This window comes from Polyodon spathula, chromosome 3 (assembly GCF_017654505.1).
Source record: "Polyodon spathula isolate WHYD16114869_AA chromosome 3, ASM1765450v1, whole genome shotgun sequence".
Lineage (NCBI taxonomy): Eukaryota > Metazoa > Chordata > Actinopteri > Acipenseriformes > Polyodontidae > Polyodon > Polyodon spathula.
The window spans coordinates 21,966,006-21,987,982 of NC_054536.1; the positions used below are offsets into that span (position 1 = coordinate 21,966,006).

The window sequence follows — 21,977 nt, forward strand, 5'->3', positions numbered from 1 at the left end:
AATAAGAACTGAGGTCAAAATGCTTCTATTGCAGGGACTGAGAGTGACTTAACTGGGAATCTGATTCCTGTAACAGGAGCATTTTAATTCCTTGCAATCATGTCTGCAATCATGTCTAGTATGGTACACAGCAAATACATTAAACTCCTTCTATAGTAAACTAGTTTAAATATTTAAATCTTCCACTATGCCTATTGTGCATGATTTTTAGACAGCAGGGATAAGAGGTGATTTTAGAATGGTTTGGAGACCATCAACTCAAAAGACTCAAAGGTGTTAATGAATTAAACAGTAAACCTAAAACTCTTACAGTATTTTTATGCTTTTGTTTTCTATCATATAATTTTGCAGGCTTTACATGTACCATTTTAACAACTTATAAAGCTAATAATAAAACAGTCAGGCAAACTTGCATGTCCTTAAATTAAGCATCTTCTAATCAATCTCAAGTTTCCCTTGAGAGAAAAAACCTGATAAATATGGCCCCTAAAGTTCTACATTTTGTACATAAAAGAAAGCAATATTTTTAAAACATGCACTTAGGACCAATCACCCCTGTATTACAGCACATAAAACAATTGTGCATACACATAATCAGGATCCTAATAATCATGAGAATTATTTGTAGTATGTATAAAATCAACAGTTGAGTAGATTATACCCAGTTGACCATGTTGTAGGGAGTTACAGACTAGCATCAGAGCATCAGGTTAAATTGTGGTGGGAAAATTATAATGTTGCTACTGCTATGATTGTTTAGGGTTTCCATGCTCAGGTTTAAATGCTATTACAGGTTATAAGATTTAGGTATAATAATAATGTATTATGTACTGGTAGTTGTCTTTGAACATACTTCCTCTTTTTTGCTGCAGGGCAAGCGGCCCCTATAAGGAATGGAAAAATACTGACTACAAGCTAGAAAGAGGAAGTTCTCTTTATTTAGCAACCGCAAGCTGCATCCGTGACAGTTCACAGAAATGTCACCGGCTTAGTCAGAATAGGTATTGTTGCATATGATTGGTCACATCTTAATCTTCCAAGCTGTTGCTATCCGTGAATATTGAGTTAAGCTTCTGTGATTGGCTCGCAATAGCTGTAGGTTACAAGGTATATATTATGCTTACTGGCTCTGCATATTCAGAGCATAGCTTGGTATTCCTAACACCTGCGTGTGTTGAGTGTGCTTTCAGGTTTGCAAGCCTTGAGTAATAAATTTTGTTCGATTCGACCTTGTTTGTCTCACTGAGTCTCTTTCAGAAGTTGAGTGAAAAACTTCTACCACAAAACATTCTGAACAAATGCCCTGAAAAAAGCCATTCTAGTTTGCCATTTGTATCTGTTGCTTTAAACTGAACACAGGTGTAGACATCCTATGTCCAAAGGTTTTTGAAAGGTCTACGGCCTGAAAGGCAAAGTGAATTTACTTATTTTGGCTTTGTTCTTCATGTTCTGTTGGACCTTAGGCAACTCCCAGAAGCTTTGAAGACCTCTGTAATTATAGGCCCTTGTGACAGAGACAAAATTATTCTTAATGATACATCTCCCTCCTGGCCTGTGAGGGCGCTGTGTAAAGAGAACATAGTGCTCTGGACTGGATGGCCAGACAATTCATTCCCAGTGTTAGGCGGAATTTGGTCATTAGAAAGGGGGCAGAGCTCTAGTACAATAAATAATCGACCCGGAAGGGAAACGATGTGCAGCTGTGAATTGGAGGAGCTGTTGCACTCAACAACCAAGTGGTTATGATTGATGGTACAAAAGGGGACTGAGCAAAGTGATCTGTTCCTTTGTATGGTTAATGGTGAACCAGAAGGAGAATGGGAGAATTATTATCATTAATGTTTTTTTTTTTTTGTTCTGTTGTGTCTAAAAAACAAAACAAAACACTGTTTGTTATTATTAGCTGGCTGAACAATCTGGAACTGTATAATTTACGATTATACTGTATTTACAGTATAATCGTAAATCTTGAAAAACTACTCACTTCTAAATCTTTTGTAGTCATTTTTGTATTACTTTAGTATAAATACATGTTATTTTGGATTCATATGTTGTTTTTTTCGGACTTTATGTGAACGAAAAGACACACATTTGCCCGTTTTCCCATTGGAAATAGTGATATTTTGAAATATCACTGTCCTGGTCACAAAAGCAAAGTTTGTGGGGAATAATAGCCATTTTCTATACTTTTGAGGCATAAGCAATTAGGAAATAACACTTACTATCCAGGAACAAAAATTGTGTTACATAGTGTTATTTTCAAAAATAGCATTTAGCTTCTTCAACCCTTCTGCCTCCCATGGATGCCCAAAGGACTTCAGAAGGGAGCATGACTTACAAGTCAGATACCATGATTTATTTATTAAAAATGCTGGTACAAAGACATTACCTCCCCCACAGGACACTGAGCACTCAGCTCGGACTATGGCCCATGTGTAGTTGTGCTTTGGTAACATCATCTTATCACCATCTGGTTTTGGAAGAGTGTATTCCCAACCGACCCCTGGATTTCTGCCCTGAAGGAGAATCTGCATTGCAAAAACATATTATCAGAAGGTGGTTATTAATGTTTGATCTCTTTCAAGTTTTCATTTTTTTCATAACTTCTTAATCTAATGTTTCGTCCCTGTAACCTAGCACATCAAATTTACATAAAAAAAAAAAAAAGAATGTATACATTTAAAAACCGGTAAAATCTGATTGGACTTTACAGTAGTGGTGCTGGCTTGGGTTGGGTCTTCTGAATGAGGGGGGCCACATTTGGAAATGCAAATCTATGGTAGATACAGTGCCTTACAAAAGTATTCAGACCCTCTCACAGTTTTCACATTTTGTTGCTTTAAAGCTTGCAGTCATGACACTCTGAAGTAGGAATTAATATGCGTTATATACACAACCTACTCCACACATTCAAAGCAAAAACAAAAAGATAGAAGTAAATAGATAATTAATATGAACTAAAAATGGAAAAGTCATGATTGCATAAGTATTCAAACCCTTTGCTGTGGCAAACCTAAATTAATTCAGGTGCACAAAATGACCTTAAAGAGCCACACAATTAGCCTCAGTCTGTGTGCAATATTAGTGGTTCTCATGATTTCAGAATAAAAACACCTGTCTCTGTGAGGTTCCTTGGTCAGGTAGTGAAGTTCAAGAAAAGACTCAACCATGAAGACCAAGGGGCTTTCAAAGCAAGTCAGGGATAAAATCACTGTAAAGCACAGATCTGGAAAAGGGTACAAAAAAAAAAAAAAAAAAAAAATCGAAGTCTCTGAATATGCCTGTGAGCACAGTCTAATCAATCATCAAGAAATGGAAGGTGCATTGTACCACACAGACACTGCCTAGATCAGGCCTGGGACTGGGATCCAGTCTAATATCTCCTTGGTCCAGCGATGGTCTGTTCTTCTTGCTACATTTCAGTTTTTTTCGCTGTTATAATAACACTGCATACTTTTGTTTGTGCTCTTATGCATTCATTCCTGTCTCTTCTTGTTATTCCCAGCATGCATACTTCCATACATTGAGTCATTTGTAAGTTTTAAGTCATTTTTGCATTGAGGGTCCAGGTTTCGCATCCGTAACTTAGCACTGGCAGCATGCATTGGTCGAAGACTTTCCTCTTGAGGCATAAGGGTAGTTTCACTTTAGAACCATGCTTAATCTTCCAAAGGCACTCCAGCCAGTTTTTGCTCTTCTGTTGATTTCACACACACAGATATAGAATATCTAGAATATCTTAATATAGATTTAAGGTATTTCTCCATGAAACCACTGTATGGTCAAGTTCATAGATTTGATTTAGATTTACAGTACTGTATACACAGCTTACAGGATTTGGAACCTATAGGGATCCACTGCTACAACAAGGGGCTTCCCATTAACAATATATTTTTAACTGCAAAAAGAAAATAATTTCCTGCACTGGAAACAAGCCAATTTGTATTCATCCTCTACCTTGATACGTTCTTTTGTCAACACACCATAGCAGCGATTAACACAGAAATAATTAAAGAAACTAGTAAAACATGGCTCTATTTTAAAAGGGACAGTTCTCCTGCAGGTGCTGTGCCCAAATGCTGAACAGGTGTGTGTGTGTGTGTGTGATAATAAAATCAGTACTGTGATAAATAGGTTGTCAATGTGACTTTTGAACTTTGTTCTTAGAGAGGAAATAAAAATATTTTAATCAGTGTGTTGCCACCAGTCTTCTATAGACACCCCCCCCCCCCCCCCCCATGTTAATGTTTCCCAATGTTGATCACTACCAGATGCCAACTAATTTAATAATGTATGATCATGCAATTCCAAACTATCGTTATTTTCTACGACTGAGATACTGATTTCTTTAAAGTTGAAAGTTGTTTTTAATAAAAGGGGACAGAAATATAATTAAGTCACAATTAATCGTCCTGCAATGTCACAATCAAATTGACCTGGAAAATCTCATGCTTTCCAAAAATGTCTCTGTTTTTTTTTTTTTTTTTTTGTTAAAGGACCCATATCATTGCAGTATAATAGAGGATTATTTCATATTTAAAGAAAACATTCATGCAAAAGCAAAGATATCATGCTTCTCTAAATCAGCTACTTTTAAAATAGAAAGTAGAAGACACATATTAGATTTTTTTGGTTTTCATATTTTACTTCTAAATTGATTTAAACTAAACAACGACATTTCCTGTCTTGCTTGTTGGCAAATAAGAATTTTAATATGCTATTCATTTTTAACAGGCACTTTTGGATTTGGATTGCTGTGAATATATAAGGTTCTATAACACATACCTCTACCACTAAAGTCTCGTTTGTAGGTCCTGTGGCCGCGAGACTCTCGGGTCGACTGTACGGCCTCTTGTAGTCAAACACAGTCCCAGAAAATGTGTGCCTTCCAGGCCAGTCTACAGTCCAGTACCCGTTGAGGTAGTACTTGTGATAGGAGTTTCTCACCGCCAAGTAGGAGGTGGAGCTGTTCATTTCATACACGCGAATGCTGCGGGCTCCTGCTGGAATGGTAACTACACTGTGGTATTCTATTAAGAGAAGGACAGGTATTTCAAACCGTTAGAAAACACATTAAAATGGTACCTGATATTATATTTTGTTCTGAGTAAAACAACAAACTGCTGTAAGTATTAATTTATTCACCAGCCAATTGTACACAATATCCTTAAAAGAATAACACATAGTGGTAAAGCATTGTAAAGCTCCATGCAAATTAGGGGAAAGCATAGTTAACAATTGGAAAAACCACAAAATTACCTTAGTACATTTTTATATGGGATATGATTTGTTGCTTGGAATCTATATTCTATATCCCTGGTATTTATTTTTAAAGGTTGCTTGACTCAGGAACGAATAACATATATATTTTAAACCACATCAGTTGTTCTCGTTACCTGTCTCACATTCAGAGCCAGCATGTGGTCTACCATATGTATGTGAAGCAATATCTAAGTGCATACAGTACTCACGATTTGTGTAATGCTGTTTGTGGTACTGGCCCTTGGACATTTTACAAGTTGAGTTGTTGCCTTTGCAGACACCACAGGCATCCAGCACAGCGCTGGAGCCCAACACATGGTCACAGCCAACAAGCTGCAAGAAAGGAACATTAAAATATTCATAAAGCATGAGAGTCAGAAAAACACAGAGAAATATATTTCAGCTGTGCTTAAATGTGATATATAAAAAAAAAAAAAAAACATGAAACTGATACAAAATACATCGTATAGTACTCCTTGCTAACCCACAGCTTACTTTCAATAACACATTCTTTAAGAACATGTCTTTATGCTTGTTTACCACTTGATAGAGGTGCACTTTACACCTTTATTCATAAAAAAAAACTGACTTGGATTGCTTGTTAACATAACTTGACTGTACTCCACCCTTAAAAAGTCTTGGTGTTTGAACACTCTTTCACTGATTAAAGGGCTGTAACAATCTGGCTTCTACATTCACTAAATCCCAGTAAAACAACTGTTTTTCTCAACACCCCACTCTTAATCACATTCAACAAAGCTGCTTGCCAAGCACTGATGAAATGTGACAGGAGAGAATTTATTAAATGCAGTTAATCCACAACAGATAGTAGTTAAAACACAATTATTATAATAATGAATAATAAGTAATTTGAACCAAGGGCAAGCTCTAAATGGAATCAACTCCCCAGTAATGTTGTTGAAGCTGACACCCTGGGATCCTTCAAGAAGCTGCTTGATGAGATTCTGGGATCAATAAGCTACTAACAACCAAACGAGCAAGATGGGCCGAATGGCCTCCTCTCGTTTGTAAACTTTCTTATGTTCTTAAATGCTGCAAACCGTAGTTTGTGTTTGTGCTTGTGGCAGGCTGGCGAGTGGATAGAGGCCCAGAGACAGACTGCAGTTCAAAAAAATAACTATTTTATTATAAATAAACAAAAATAAAGTGCACAAGGGCAAAATAACAGATACTCAAACACAAATAAAGCAAAAACAAAACTCACAAAAATAAAGTTTCCAGGCTGGGCAATGCCTTCACTGGATTTAGAAAATTCAAAAAACCACAAAACAAACACCAACCTGCTTCCTCAGCTCCCTCCTCCCAAATGAGAAGCAGAGGCCTCCTTTTATATCAGGTGGCTGGGCGTTGATTGATCGTTAATCAACCTAATCAACTAATCAACCCCAGCCACCTGAACATAATAAACTCAGGCAGGCAGGGGAAGTTAACCCCATCCCTGCCAATTTAAAAGGGCAGAGCTTTGCTCTGCCACACACCTCCCCCCATGTACAACGTACACCGGCCGCAATCGGCCAACTCCCCCCTTCCCCCCCCCCCCCCCCCCCCTCCTCCCCCCAAGAGTCCAATTATGTCCCTTGGGTGGGCTGTTATGGTGGGTGGTGGTGGGCGGGGTTGATGTCGGAGCCCCCAAGCCTTCTTTGGTTGAGGGGGCCCCGAATGTCCAAGGTAGCATGGCGACGGCGGCCCGGCTCCCTCTGGTGGCGGAGGCGGCGACGGCGGCCCGGCTCCCTCTGGTGGCGGAGGCGGCGACGGCGGCCCGGCTCCCTCTGGTGGCGGAGGCGGCGACGGCGGCCCGGCTCCCTCTGGTGGCGGAGGCGGCGGCGGCGGCCCGGCTCCCTCTGGTGGCGGCGGCGGCGGCCCCGGCTCCCTCTGGTGGCGGAGGCGGCGGCGGCGGCCCGGCTCCCTCTGGTGGCGGAGGCGGCGGCCCGGCTCCCTCTGGTGGCGGAGGCGGCGGCCCGGCTCCCTCTGGTGGCGGAGGCGGCGGCGGCGGCCCGGCTCCCTCTGGTGGCGGAGGCGGCGGCGGCGGCCCGGCTCCCTCTGGTGGCGGAGGCGGCGGCGGCGGCCCGGCTCCCTCTGGTGGCGGAGGCGGCGGCGGCGGCCCGGCTCCCTCTGGTGGCGGAGGCGGCGGCGGCGGCCCGGCTCCCTCTGGTGGCGGAGGCGGCGACGGCGGCCCGGCTCCCTCTGGTGGCGGAGGCGGCGGCGGCGGCCCGGCTCCCTCTGGTGGCTCAGGCGGCGGCGGCGGCCCGGCTCCCTCTGGTTCTGAGAGCGGCGGCGGCTCCTCCCTCTCTGGCTCTGAGGACGACGGCAGATCCTCCTCCCTCTCTGGCTCTGGGAGCGACGGAGGCTCCTCACCCCTCTCTGGCTCTGGGAGCGACGGCGGCTCCTCACCCCTCTCTGGCTCTGGGAGCGACGGCAGCTCCTCCTCCCTCTCTGGCTCTGGGAGCGACGGCAGATCCTCCTCCCTCTCTGGCTCTGGGAGCGACAGCAGATCCTCCTCCCTCTCTGGCTCTGGGAGCGACAGCAGATCCTCCTCCCTCTCTGGCTCTGGGAGCGACAGCAGATCCTCCTCCCTCTCTCTCTCTGGGAGCGACAGCAGATCCTCCTCCCTCTCTGGCTCTGGGAGCGACGGCAGATCCTCCTCCCTCTCTGGCTCTGGGAGCGACAGCAGATCCTCCTCCCTCTCTGGCTCTGGGAGCGACAGCAGATCCTCCTCCCTCTCTGGCTCTGGGAGCGACAGCAGATCCTCCTCCCTCTCTGGCTCTGGGAGCGACAGCAGATCCTCCTCCCTCTCTGGCTCTGGGAGCGACAGCAGATCCTCCTCCCTCTCTGGCTCTGGGAGCGACAGCAGATCCTCACCCCTCTCTGGCTCTGGGAGCGACAGCAGATCCTCACCCCTCTCTGGCTCTGGGAGCGACAGCAGATCCTCCTCCCTCTCTGGCTCTGGGAGCGACAGCAGATCCTCCTCCCTCTCTCTCTCTGGGAGCGACAGCAGATCCTCCTCCCTCTCTGGCTCTGGGAGCGACAGCAGATCCTCACCCCTCTCTGGCTCTGGGAGCGACAGCAGATCCTCACCCCTCTCTGGCTCTGGGAGCGACGGCAGCTCCTCACCCCTCTCTGGCTCTGGGAGCGACGGCAGCTCCTCACCCCTCTCTGGCTCTGGGAGCGACGGCAGCTCCTCACCCCTCTCTGGCTCTGGGAACGACGGCAGCTCCTCACCCCTCTCTGGCTCTGGGGACGACGGCAGCTCCTCACCCCTCTCTGGCTCTGGGGACGACGGCAGCTCCTCACCCCTCTCTGGCTCTGGGAGCGACGGCAGCTCCTCACCCCTCTCTGGCTCTGGGGGCGACGGAGGCTCCTCACCCCTCTCTGGCTCTGGGGACGACGGCAGCTCCTCACCCCTCTCTGGCTCTGGGAGCGACGGCAGCTCCTCACCCCTCTCTGGCTCTGGGGACGACGGCTCACCTCTCTTTATTGGAGTGACCGGTGGATCTCCCATGTCTACCGCCAGGTAATTAACCACCATGAGAGCAACCTCTGGGAAGGATATTGGGTGGTGTTGTTCCTCCCACTGTTCCCACCTCTCCCCATCTCGACGCCACAGCGTGTTGATAACTATGGGGAGATCGTGGACGAGGTCTGCCTCAGGGTGCATCAACCAGTCCCAGATCTCCTGGGACGGTGGTGAAGGTGGTGGTGCTAGAGGTAGTGGGGTGGCCCCTGATGCCCGGGGTGAACAAGGCACCTCTTCCTGGGCCTGGTTGTAGGGGCATCCTGCCCAGTTGTGGCCGTCCTCCTCACACCGGCCACACCAGTTTGCCGGTGGCACGTCTGGGCAGGACCGCCAACGATGGTCTTCCTTCCCGCACCAGGAACACCAGGGGAAGAGGCTGGCCGGGTCCTCCAGCGGTGGCTGCAGCAGCTTACATTTCTTCAGCTGCTGCTTTTTTCTGCCTTTGCCGCTGTCTGCTCTTCTTTCCCATTTTTTTTTTTTTTTTTTTTTTTCAAAAAAAAAAAAAAAAAAAAAAAAAAATTATCCCAAAAATTCCACCAAACAAAACAAAAATACTGCTCTGAGCCTCTAGGTGGCGCTATCCCACTTCTGACACCAAATGTGGCAGGCTGGCGAGTGGATAGAGGCCCAGAGACAGACTGCAGTTCAAAAAAATAACTATTTTATTATAAATAAACAAAAATAAAGTGCACAAGGGCAAAATAACAGATACTCAAACACAAATAAAGCAAAAACAAAACTCACAAAAATAAAGTTTCCAGGCTGGGCAATGCCTTCACTGGATTTAGAAAATTCAAAAAACCACAAAACAAACACCAACCTGCTTCCTCAGCTCCCTTCTCCCAAATGAGAAGCTGAGGCCTCCTTTTATATCAGGTGGCTGGGCGTTGATTGATCGTTAATCAACCTAATCAACTAATCAACCCCAGCCACCTGAACATAATAAACTCAGGCAGGCAGGGGAAGTTAACCCCATCCCTGCCAATTTAAAAGGGCAGAGCTTTGCTCTGCCACAGTGCTACATTGATTTTAATTACAGTGCACTCTGTTGATAAGAATCACATCCGTCCCGGGTGTTTTGATTCTTATAGGCGGATGATTCTTAAAAGCAGACTGATATGATTACTGTGGTGCAGAATCGAACTTACTACAAGAATGATAAGAGCTTGTTCCCTGGTTGCAGTGTAATGGGTTGACCACAGCTGCTTTTCCTTAACGAACTATGGATAACAGTCGGTTGGTTAACTACTTGTTAAAGTTAACCGATAGCCGATAGCTTTGTGATGGAGGTAAAGAGGCGTAAGGAAGCAGAAGTAACAAAAAGAAACCAAAACTCGAGTAAGAGATCTAGTATTTGTTCCACACAAAGTACTGTTTGGTTAGTGCTCCAGATGAGAGCTAGGTTTATTTTTTGTTTTATTAGTGGTTGTTTCGCCACCACAGTGTAAAAAAAAAAAAAAAAAAATAGAACCAACACCAGTTTAAAACTGTAAATCAAGACTCCAGCCTGATAATTTACATTGTCCTCGGTCACTCTGTTGCATTACAATTACCAAAAGTGTACCATCAGCAGTTTAAATACAGTATACAGCTGTCAATGGTATGAATCACTGAGGACAATACATCAATACAAGTATTCGTGGGTAAGCAGCTTGTTATATGATCACGATGATGTTTACTCACGGCTGCAGAATCCTATTTTACTACAGTAAACTTGAGAAGTGATCGTCTCGTGAGGGTGCCTGGTTTAACTGCCATGTGGTGTTACGTGTAATGGCCTTTGAATTAAAATTACATTACAGTACAGTATTTTACTGTCAGGACTACCACTGCACTTAAGCATCTGTGGCTTACTTATTTTATGTCGAGATACAAATCTCAGTTTTCCATGAAGCAGAGCTGCAAAGCTCTGCAATCCCCCCTGCCCCCCTCCTCCTCCTCCTCCTCGCTGTGCCCGGCCGCGCCGCAATCCCGCCCTCTCTCCATGCATATCACACACTAACACTGCTGTACTCAGTATGTATTCAATGAATATGTATTCACTTTATGGAAACCAATTTTCACTAACAGAGAACACAAAACAAACATACCTGCACAATGCAGTGGCGCAATCATTGTTTGATTACAAACAATGCAAAGTTTCCTGCATCACTGCACTATCCACGCTGCGTACATGCCTAATCACTCTAGATGTGATCAAATTCAAAAACAGCTTTTATTGTCATTGTACTTGATCAAATACCTTATTACATGTAGTTAGTTTGCTGCAAAATGATTCTTATAAGCAGATTGCTTGATTCTTACAAGCAGATTATTTTACATTGGTTGGGGTGAAAAAACAAATCAATTAAAAATAAAAACCTGAAAAGTCTTCATTAGATAAGTATTCACCCCCTTTGCTATGACACTCCTAAATAAGCTCAGGTGTAACCAGTTGCCTTCAGAATTCACACAATAAGTTAAATGGAGTCTATTTGTGTGCAATAAAAGTGGTTCACATGATTTCAACTTAAATACACCTGTCTCTGTAAGGTCCCACAGTTGGGTAGTGCATTCAAAGCAAATACACTACCATGAAGCCAAGGAGCTTTCAAAACAACTCCAGGATAAAGTTGTGGAAAGGCACAGATCAGAGGAGGGGTGTAAAAAGATTTCAAAGGCACTGAATATCCCTTGCAGCACAGTCAAGTCAATCATAAGAAGTGGAAGGTATACACCAGAATCTGCATAAAGCAGGCAGTCCTCCCAAACTGAGCAGCCGGGTAAGAAGGGCATTGGTCAGAGAAGCCACCAAGAGGCCAATGACAACTCTGAAAAACATACAGAGGTCCATGGTTGAGATGGGAGAAACTATCCATGTGTCAACAATAGCTGAAGTACTCCACAAATCTGGCCTGTATGGAAGAGTGACAAGAAGGAAGCCATTTCTGAAAAAAGCCCATGTAAAATCCTGCTTGGAATTTGCAAAAAGGCATCTGGGAGACTCTGAAAAGATGTGGCAAAAGATTTTGTGGTCTGATGAAACAAAAATGGAACTATTTAGCCTAAATGTAAAGCATTATATCTGGCGCAAACCCAACACAGCACATCACCCAGGTAACACCATCCCTACTGTGAAGCATGGTGGTGGCAGCATCATGCTATGGGGATGCTTTTCATTGGCAGGGACTGGGAAGCTTGTCAGGGTAGAGGTGGAGTGGCTTAAAAACAAGAAAGTGAATGTCTTAGAGTGACTCAGTCAAAGCCCTGACTTGAATCTGATTGAGAATCTGTGGCAAGACTTGAAGATTGCTGTCCACCAACGATCCCCATCCAACATGAGAGAGCTTGAACAATTTTGGCAAGAAGAATGGACGAATATTGCATGATCCAGATGTGCAAACCTGGTAGAGACTTACCCCAAAAGACTTACAGCTGTAATTGCTGCCAAAAGTGGTTCTACTAAGTATTGACTCAGGGGGGTGAATACTTATCTAACCAAGACATTTCAGGTTTTTTTTTTTTTCATTAACTTTTGTTTCCCACTAAAAATTCTCTTGCCTCCATTGAAATGCATCAAGATTTCAGGTTGCAACACAACAAACTGTGAAAACTTTATTTACCTCGCATACTCCGTCAATGCACACATTTGAACTGCTCTCTGAACATGAAGTACCATCTTTCACTTTACTTGAGAGGGCAAAGAAGAAGTCAAAGCCTTCTGCGGAACAATACAGTTTACACAGCTCCTGCTCTGCGATTAAAAAGAACAAAAAATAAGACACAACAACAACAACAACAACAACAACAACAACAATAATAATAATAATAATAATAATAATAATAATAATAATAATAATAATAATAATAATAAAGTAGTTGGAGTATTCTGCATACCCTTATTACTACTAATATTAAAGTCAGCGGCTATCCCCAGTGAGTTCACAGTTAAAAAAAACAGGGCATTTTGTTTGAAGTTAATCTACTACCAGTAACTTGCAAATTGTGTTCATGACTGCCTGGTGCAGACTCCTGATACCCTCTAACATGCTTCAACATAACGTGCCCAGAAAGAAACAGATTTAATTGGTAGTTTCAGTGGCATTAAGTAGTGGCATAGTCAACATGCAATGCACGCTTCTAGTTCATGGTTCAAACTTCTATGGTATCTAACAAATACTATTCCATACTATAGGGGCACAGGAACTGAATGCTAAGCGGGCAAGATAGGACCTTTTCAGTGGCACTTGGCACTTCACAGCATCCAGTTTAAGAATGTCTGTGATGATTTCAGGAAAATAAAAAAGGAACACCTACCACTGACTTGAGTAAATGGCTTCCAGTTGTAATACCAGCCCCTGAACTGCTTGCTGTTGAATTCTGCACACTGTTTGGTCCGGAAGTCAATGCTGCCTAAAGGGCAGTTATGAACATTGCAAAGTTTGTATGCACGAGAAGAGCCCTCACAGAACTTCCCACCATACATTGTACTGGTTAAGAAGAAAAAAAAGAGCAAACATGGAAATGTAGTTCAACAAAATGATTATGATGGCATAAGCTAAAATGTAGTTTATTTACAAAAGCAATATTTATATTGTTTTGAATTTGCATTTTTAACACATGGAAAGTATACATTATAGTATATCATTAGAAAAATAAAAAGTTGACATGTTATCGGGTTGTTTGGTGAACGTTGAAGGAAATTAATAAATAACCCAAGAAGAATAAAGTAGTGTAACATTATCAGTGTACTCAACAATATTAATACTGTACAAAGACACACAGTACATAAAGATAACAATCTAAATAGAGGGTTGGTTAATTATTAAATTAATCTAGGTCGTTCTAGGGGAAAATATATAAATTACACAACAATTAGTGGCAGTTCAGGAACTTGTAACGCTACTACATTTTCAAAGGTAAAGCAGACTTGCTTCACTCAGCAATATATATTGAGTCCTTAATAGTTAATATAGCTTTGTGTGTCCTGTACAAGTCTTGGTTAATGTTTAGATAGCAAGCAGCTCTTGCAGGTGTGTTTCCTGAGGCACTCAAGCACTAAATCCCTTGGCAGGCCAATTACATTCCTCTAATAGAGCTAAAATGTACCTGCTGCTGGCTCAATTTTTAACTAATTAGGTTTGTTGCTTGATAGGATCTTGGCTGCCGAGACTATAAAAAATGACAAAAGATCCTAGACATATTGGTATTTTATTGTCACCTTGCAATATTCTCAATGAAAATGTTACAGCAAATCAGGTAAAAATATGGACAAGATGATTCAAAACTTACCACAGCAGCTAACTAAAAATATGCATTTAAATATAAACGATATTGACAGCATGTGATGCACCTCTACTACTTGCCAGAGCTCCTCAAGCCAAATAAACCTTGAAGGCTTACAGAACACACTGTGGTGTTTTCAAGAAACTCCAGTAGTTTATGGCATAGGCTCCCAGAGCAAGATATGGATAGAGGTGGCATGGATTACCTTGGATTATTGCAGTGCCGCTCTCGATAGGTCACCCCTGCCCCACAGCTTCTTGAACAACTAGACCAACCTGACCAGACAGACCAGTGACCATCAACAGAGCCAGGGCCTTCATCTCCATGGTTCAAACACTGACCACGTCGACACCACTAGGACAGAGCAGTAACAATACATAAAACAAAGTTTTCTACATTGATAACATTTTACAACTGTACTTTTTTGCCATAGTTTATCATTATGTACTATTGTACTGCAAAGAATACATGGCCAGCCTTTGATTTAAATACTTGTGTTGACTGTAATTTATTTGGAGAAAACTTCATTACCTTATCATGCCAATAAGGCTTTCAAATTAAAATTAACAGCCCACACAAACAATAAATTTGGCATAGTGCGCTTTTAGATTAAATTCTAGATTTGTATCTAAAGCAGCATCAAAATAGCTGTCACCCATTAACCCAAATGCCAAAGCTGAAAGCACAGACTCAAGTAAACAAAGAACCGTTTGAAAATAAATAGTCTTGTGATTCATTCTCACCATATCAGGCCCACAAACAGTGCCCTCAGCAGCTGGCATGAACTTGGTCTCACATTTTCTGCCAACCCGGTGGCACCACAATGCTTTGCAAATGTCCTACGTTGAAAACAAAAACAAAAAGGCTATTTACTGATTCAAATGTTTAATTTACTTTTCTAAGCCGTCTACACAGACTATCAGATCTTGTATTTTATAACAATTACAGTACTACCGGTACACTCGTTACATGAGCAAAGAGGGGGAAGGCTGAAGTTGCTACCAGGCCACCATGCGATGATTGCCTCGACATTGATCCACTGTAAAAACAATCAGCATTCTCAACGCTGCTGACAGGCCATGAACAGGTAATAGGGGTGAAGCCTTTAGTAATGCTGAGAAATATAACTTTCAAAATGCACCATTGAAACAGATCGTAAAAGTAGATCTCATCTTGTTCTTATACCAACATAGGGCTCCTTCTTAAGTTGCATTTTTCAAGTAATTGTTTGCTTGCCTCATGTATTATTTGCACTTACAGTCTTGATTAAACACATTCTGTGTGCTGGCCACTAGGATAGAGTTGCGTTCAGCTTAATTTTGCCACAATCTTCATTTTGATATCATTCTGATATCATACCTCCCTGCCAAAAAACATATTTTATGGTTAATTATCACCTGCACCTTTCTATCATTGTAAATTAGAGCCAGGTGCAGGTATTTAAAGAGAGCATTCTTCAGGGCTGCTGTGTGAAGAGCCAGAATGTGTGTCGTATCCGAGGTAAACAGCTTACCTGTCCTGCAAGCTAGTCAGGGACCTGAATAAGTTTAGGTAGTGCTTGAAAAGAGCTAGGTGTTTGTTTTCATTTTTGTTTATTTTGATTTATTAAAAGTGCACGCAAGACTTAAATCATAAATCTTCTGTCTGGGTCTGTGATTTCAAGGGTGAAAACGAACCTGAGCTGTGAGACTCCATTCCATATATATATATATATATATATATATATATATATATATATATATATATATATATATATATATATATATATATATAAACACACACACACGCATAAAATCACTTACTGAGTTGCAGACATGATTCAGCTCTCAAAGTAGTAGAATTTATCAGAAGGAACCAGTACTAAAATTAGCAGTCTGAAAGCGGAAGCCTGGAAGGTCCAATTGTGATAAAGGTTATGAGAACTTTTCCAAGAACAAGCATTTTGCTATTCTATATCTGAGTTCTCACAAAGTAAAATAAGGGAATGTTGGCTGTTAGAGGGGCACAATATTTCAAAAGAAATGCTCAATAGACCACAAAACCCTAGAGCATTATATTATTTCACAAACAAGGATCTACTGTAGGACTAGCACAAAAAACAAAACGAAAAAAAAACAAACGATGGAAACATCAACATTTGTGTGTGTGTATTGTTTCCACAGTTGCTACCAAGGGTGGGGGGTTCTTTCTTATTTAAGAAGAGGCAACAAACAGAACATGATTAATTGTGCTCAACTAATTTCTGCCCAGACTTTCTGTTCCTAAGTCACATCACACGACAGGCTGTGAAATCACAATGACAACATTTGAATTTTTTGGACAAGAACCCACCTCACAATTAGATTAGATGGACAGGCAAAATCCCTATTACAAGCTGGCTGGCGGGTTTGTCAAGCTATTTATTATTATTTGTTTGTTTAGCAGACATCTTTATCCAAGGTGACTGTAACAGGGAGAGATCTGTGCTGACTCTACTGGCGTGTTCATGGGCTGCAGGAAGAGGGCGGCAGTCACCCAACAACCGCCTGTGAGTCATGGCAGTGACACGGGGAGGTGGGAAAGTGGGTTTGTGGACTTTCCCCCTCTCTGAATGGCTGAGAGGCGGGTCTTGGGTGATTGTTGGTCCTATAAAATAACGCTCTGTTGTTTCCTCAGGTCTGCCCACTTAGACGCGCCAAGAGTGCGGAAGCTTTGATTCAGGACCGGGAATCAGCCGGGAGAAAAATAAAGATTCACAGCGAGACAGAGAGAGAGGGCGGGGAATCCTTGGGCAGACCCCGGCGTATTGTAAAAGAGCAGGCTAGATAGCCGATAGAATAGGACGGTGATCCGGGTCGTGCGGGTAGCGGCGACCGGGATAACGCTGCCAAGTGCAGCACCTTTTATTTGTAGTTTTATTACTGTTTTATTTTCCCTTGTTCTTTTCGCCTTCTGTTTTCATTATTATTTCTTTGGGCACCTGTGAGTGCACTTGCTGTTCGTGTACCAGCTGTGGTATTTCCGTGGTGCTGTCTATCATCGTTGATAGGCAGCCCACGGTCAACAGTGCCCTCTGCCGGAGAAAAATAAGAACCAGTCCAAAATAAAACTGGGCACCTGTGTGGTGTTTCCAAGTACACCTGTCTGTCTCCTGGTCAGTGAATTACCCACACCCCTTCCACACGTGGTGTCAGAGTGGGATTCACTGGCACTGCCCCAAGCAGTGCAGCTATGGAGGGAGCAGACTAGCGATGGATGCGACTCAGTTTGCCGCAATGATGGACCTCCTGCGCCAGACGCTCACCTGGCAATGGAGGGAGTTGGAGAAGTTTCAGGTGGGGGCGGTTGGTGAGGAGTCCGGGGGGGGAGGTCGCGGAGCCAGCGCAGGGGTCTGGCTCGGCTACCTCTGCTCGGGACCGACCTGACCCCAAGTTGGAAGCCATGGGAGCTGATTTCTTAGCTCGCTCCCGTGACTTCCGACTCGAGCAAGGGCGTGACGAAGTGCTGGGCAGGCTCTTTGACCAAGCAGCGGTGGTTAATGGTCGGGTGGTCGAGCCCAGACGCGCCCCACGTACCCCCACTGAAATTGATCGAGACCTACTGTACCGTGTTGATAAATTACCCCAGACCGGTGAAGTGTGTCATCAGTTGCTCATTCCTCAGCCCTTTAAGGAGGATTTGTTGCAGCTGGCTCACGCTATTCCCCTGTCTGGTCATTTGGGAAGGGATAAAACTAAAGCAAGGCTTGTGTCACGGTTCTTCTGGCTGGGGCTGGATGGTGATGTTAAGCGGTTTTGTGAGCGTTGTGGGGAATGTCAGAAAGCCAGCCCTAGAGCCGTTCCACGAGCCCCGCTGGTGCCTTTGCCCCTAGTGGAAGCTCCATTTGAGCGTATTGGGATGGACATAGTTGGGCCACTAAAAAGGAGTGCGGCAGGATACACCCACCTACTTGTCATTCTGGATTACGCTACGCGTTATCCAGAGGCAATTCCCCTCCGATCTATGTCCGCTAAGTCTGTTGCCAACGAGCTTGTGAAGGTTTTCTCCCGGGTGGGGATTCCCAAAGAGATACTAACCGATCAAGGCACCAATTTTATGTCCCGGCTAATCCGCGGAACATGTAAGCTTTTGGGAATTAAGACCATTAGGACCTCGGTGTTTCATCCTCAGACCGACGGTTTGGTGGAACGCTTTAATAAGACCCTTAAGAACATGTTGCGCAGATTTATTCGTAGTGATGTGCGTTACTGGGACCAGCTGATTCCTCCCCTTCTCTTTGCGATCAGAGAGGTTCCCCAGGCTTCTACGGGGTTTTCACCATTCGAGCTGCTGTATGGGCGGAGACCCCGGGGCGTGCTCGACCTGGTCAGAGAGATGTGGGAGGAGCAGCAGGACAATTCGACCAATACCGTCCGGTATGTGTTGGACCTGCGCAAACGTCTTGAGTCTGTTGGGAAATGGGCGCATAACAATTTGCAGCAGGCACAGCACAGGCAGGAGACACAATATAACCAAGGAGCCCGGTTGCGCACATTTCAGCCGGGGGATAAGGTACTTCTCTTATTACCCAGTTCTGAGTGAAAACTCTTGGCTAAGTGGCAAGGACCCTTTGAGGTTACACGCCAGGTTGGGAAGGTGGACTATGAGATCTGCCAGCCGGAGCGACGGACAGAGAAACACATTTACAATATCAATCTCTTAGAGCCTTGGTTATAACCAGAGGTGTTGTTAGTGGCGCATGCAGATGATGTCACGGACCTGGGACCTGATCTTTCTGTGTTGGCAAGAAAAGGATCGGTACAGATTGCTGAGAATCTGACACCAACGCAGAAATGTCAGGCTCGCGGTCTGGTGGCGGAGTTTCCTGACGTGTTCTCTTCCGTCCTGGGGCAGACTCGAGTAGCCCATCATCACATTGATATTGAGCCGGGGGCGCTAGTTCGCCAGAGGCCATACCGTATACCTGAGCGTAAAAGACAGGTAATAAAAGGGGAAATTGACAGAATGCTGAGACTGGGGGTAATAGAAGAGTCCCAAAGTGACTGGAACAGTCCAATCATTTTAGTCAATAAGCCAGACGGGTCAACTCGATTTTGCATTGATTTCAGACGAATCAATGAGAAATCGAAATTTGACGCTTATCCAATGCCCCGAGTAGATGAGTTGCTGGAGCGTCTAGGCACGGCTCATTTTATGACGACACTGGATTTAACGAAGGGGTACTGGTAGATACCCCTGACTCCGGAATCTAGAGAGAGGATGGCGTTTTCGACTCCCTTCGGGTTGTACCAATTCAGGACCATGCCCTTTGGGTTGCACGGAGCCCCCGCCACTTTCCAGCGGATGATGGATCGCATCTTGCGGCCCCATCAGCAGTACGCCGCTGCTTACATAGATGACGTGGTTATCCACAGTGAGGATTGGCCGAGTCATCTGTGTAAGGTAGCGGCGGTGCTGCAATCCTTGCGGGAGGCGGGGCTCACTGCTAACCCAAAGAAGTGTGCCATTGGGAAGAGTGAGTCGGAGTATTTGGGGTATCGAGTAGGGGGCGGCCAGATCAGACCGCTAGTTGCTAAGGTGAAAGCCTTGGCTGACTGGCCGGTTCCTACAACCAAAACCCAGGTGCGCTCTTTCTTGGGACTAGCGGGCTATTATAGAAAGTTCATCCCGAGTTTCGCTACGCTCGCTGCTCCCTTGACAGACCTCACCCGGAAGGCTGCCCCAAATACGGTTCAGTGGACGGAGTCGTGCCAGAGGGCCTTTCTCGCCTTGAAGCGGAGGCTGTGTAGTAAGCCAGTACTATGCAGCCCGGATTTTGGTAAGAGGTTCACCCTGCAGACGGATGCGTCAGAGACAGGTCTCGGGGCAGTGTTGTCTCAGGAGGTTCGGGGAAGCGAGCACCCGGTCCTGTATATCAGCAGGAAGCTCCTTCCCCGCGAGAAAAATTATAGCACCATCGAGAAGGAGTGTCTCGCGGTAAAATGGGCAGTCGAGTCACTCCGGTACTACCTCCTGGGGCGACACTTCACCCTGGTTACAGATCATGCCCCCTTAGCATGGCTTCACCGGATGAAAGATAGCAACGCCAGAATCACACGGTGGTACTTGGCCTTGCAGCCCTATGCCTTCAGGGTAGTCCACCGAGCAGGAAAGCTGCATCAAAACGCAGACTTTTTCTCTCGGGAAGGCATGGGGGTGTAAGATTTTCGAATGAACCGGTGGTGTCATTCTGAGGGGAAGGATATGTAACAGGGAGAGATCTGTGCTGACTCTGCTGGCGTGTTCATGGGCTGCAGGAAGAGGGCGGCAGTCGCCCAACAACCGCCTGTGAGTCATGGCAGTGACACGGGGAGGTGGGAAAGTGGGTTTGTGGACTTTCCCCCTCTCTGAATGGCTGAGAGGCGGGTCTTGGGTGATTGTTGGTCCTATAAAATAACGCTCTGTTGTTTCCTCAGGTCTGCCCACTTAGACGCGCCAAGAGTGCGGAAGCTTTGATTCAGGACCGGGAATCAGCCGGGAGAAAAATAAAGATTCACAGCGAGACAGAGAGAGAGAGCGGGGAATCCTTGGGCAGACCCCGGCGTATTGTAAAAGAGCAGGCTAGATAGCCGATAGAATAGGACGGTGATCCGGGTCGTGCGGGTAGCGGCGACCGGGATAACGCTGCCAAGTGCAGCACCTTTTATTTGTAGTTTTATTACTGTTTTATTTTCCCTTGTTCTTTTCGCCTTCTGTTTTCATTATTATTTCTTTGAGCACCTGTGAGTGCATTTGCTGTTCGTGTACCAGCTGTGGTATTTACGTGGTGCTGTCTATCAACGTTGACAGGCAGCCCACTGTCAACAGTGCCCTCTGCCAGAGAGAAATAAGAACCGATCTAAAATAAAACTGGGCGCCTGTGTGGTGTTTCCAAGTACACCTGTCTGTCTCCTGGCCAGTGAATTACCCACACCCCTTCCACAGTGACTTACAGAGACTAGGGTGCGTGAACTAGGCATCGGCAGTCATGCATCATTTACATATAACAACGTCTCACTCGACAGACGGAGCACAAGGAGGTTAGGTGACTTGCTCAAAGTAACACAGATTCAGTGAGTGAGCCAGGATTAGAACCGGGTATTCCCATATATCTCATAGTTAAAATGGCAATGGCAAGAAAAGAATTTAACCAATACTAAAGTAAAATATGACATGTATAAATTCAGTGTTAGCCTAAAGAGCAAGTAGGAGGGTTCCAAAAAATATAGCATTACACATCCCCACGTGTTGCTACAGCTGTTTAAATAACATACCTGTCATTTTTCTTTTCATTGTTAACATCCTGACAACTTAACTGTTTCAAAACTATTTTCAAAATGTCCGCTCTAGCGCACTGACAATGTAAGGATTACTGCTCACCACAATTCATGATGTTGTACATGATTTTTTTTTAGTTTTATTTTTTTTTATAATCTCTCTTCCTCCAGTGATTTAGAGGATATATCTCAAAACCCAGTGCACTAGAGAGGCCATTGTGAAAACAAGCTTTGGAACAGACTTTTAAGTTATAAAAGTATAAAAAGTTGTCAGGATGTTAACAATGAAACAAAAATGACAGGTACATTATTTAAACAGTTGTAGCAACATGTGGGGACGTGTAACGCTATATTTTTTGAACCCCACTACTTAGTCTTTAACTCTTTCCTAGTCCTTTTAGCAAAACAAAAAGGTGTTTTTATTTATTTATTTATTTAAAAGTAGGCCTAGTTTATATGAAACCTTGAAATAACAAAACAATGTGTGGTGAAAAGTTAGTCCCAAGGCTATATATGTAGACTGGCAACAACTGGTTTTCTTAAACACAGTGGATGCATATTTTGCAGGGCTCTGTAACTTTATACTAGGATCACAGTTTACACCCAGGGTTAGACCCAACACGGTTTCCCATTGGCATTTA

The 21,977-nt window shown here is 44.2% G+C and overlaps 1 protein-coding gene across 1 annotated transcript in view; it reads right to left on the reverse strand.

Moving 5' to 3' along the window:
- The window catches only part of LOC121312861 (A disintegrin and metalloproteinase with thrombospondin motifs 16-like), a 72,599-nt gene that overhangs the window by 19,164 nt on the left and 31,458 nt on the right, over positions 1-21,977 (reverse strand). The window contains exons 11-17 of the mRNA XM_041244713.1: positions 14,806-14,901; positions 14,268-14,416; positions 13,094-13,266; positions 12,400-12,530; positions 5,472-5,595; positions 4,786-5,030; positions 2,390-2,528 (exon numbers count right to left, since the gene is read on the reverse strand). Coding sequence (XP_041100647.1) covers positions 2,390-2,528; positions 4,786-5,030; positions 5,472-5,595; positions 12,400-12,530; positions 13,094-13,266; positions 14,268-14,416; positions 14,806-14,901 — 1,057 coding nt within the window. The remainder of the gene's footprint in view (positions 1-2,389; positions 2,529-4,785; positions 5,031-5,471; positions 5,596-12,399; positions 12,531-13,093; positions 13,267-14,267; positions 14,417-14,805; positions 14,902-21,977) is intronic.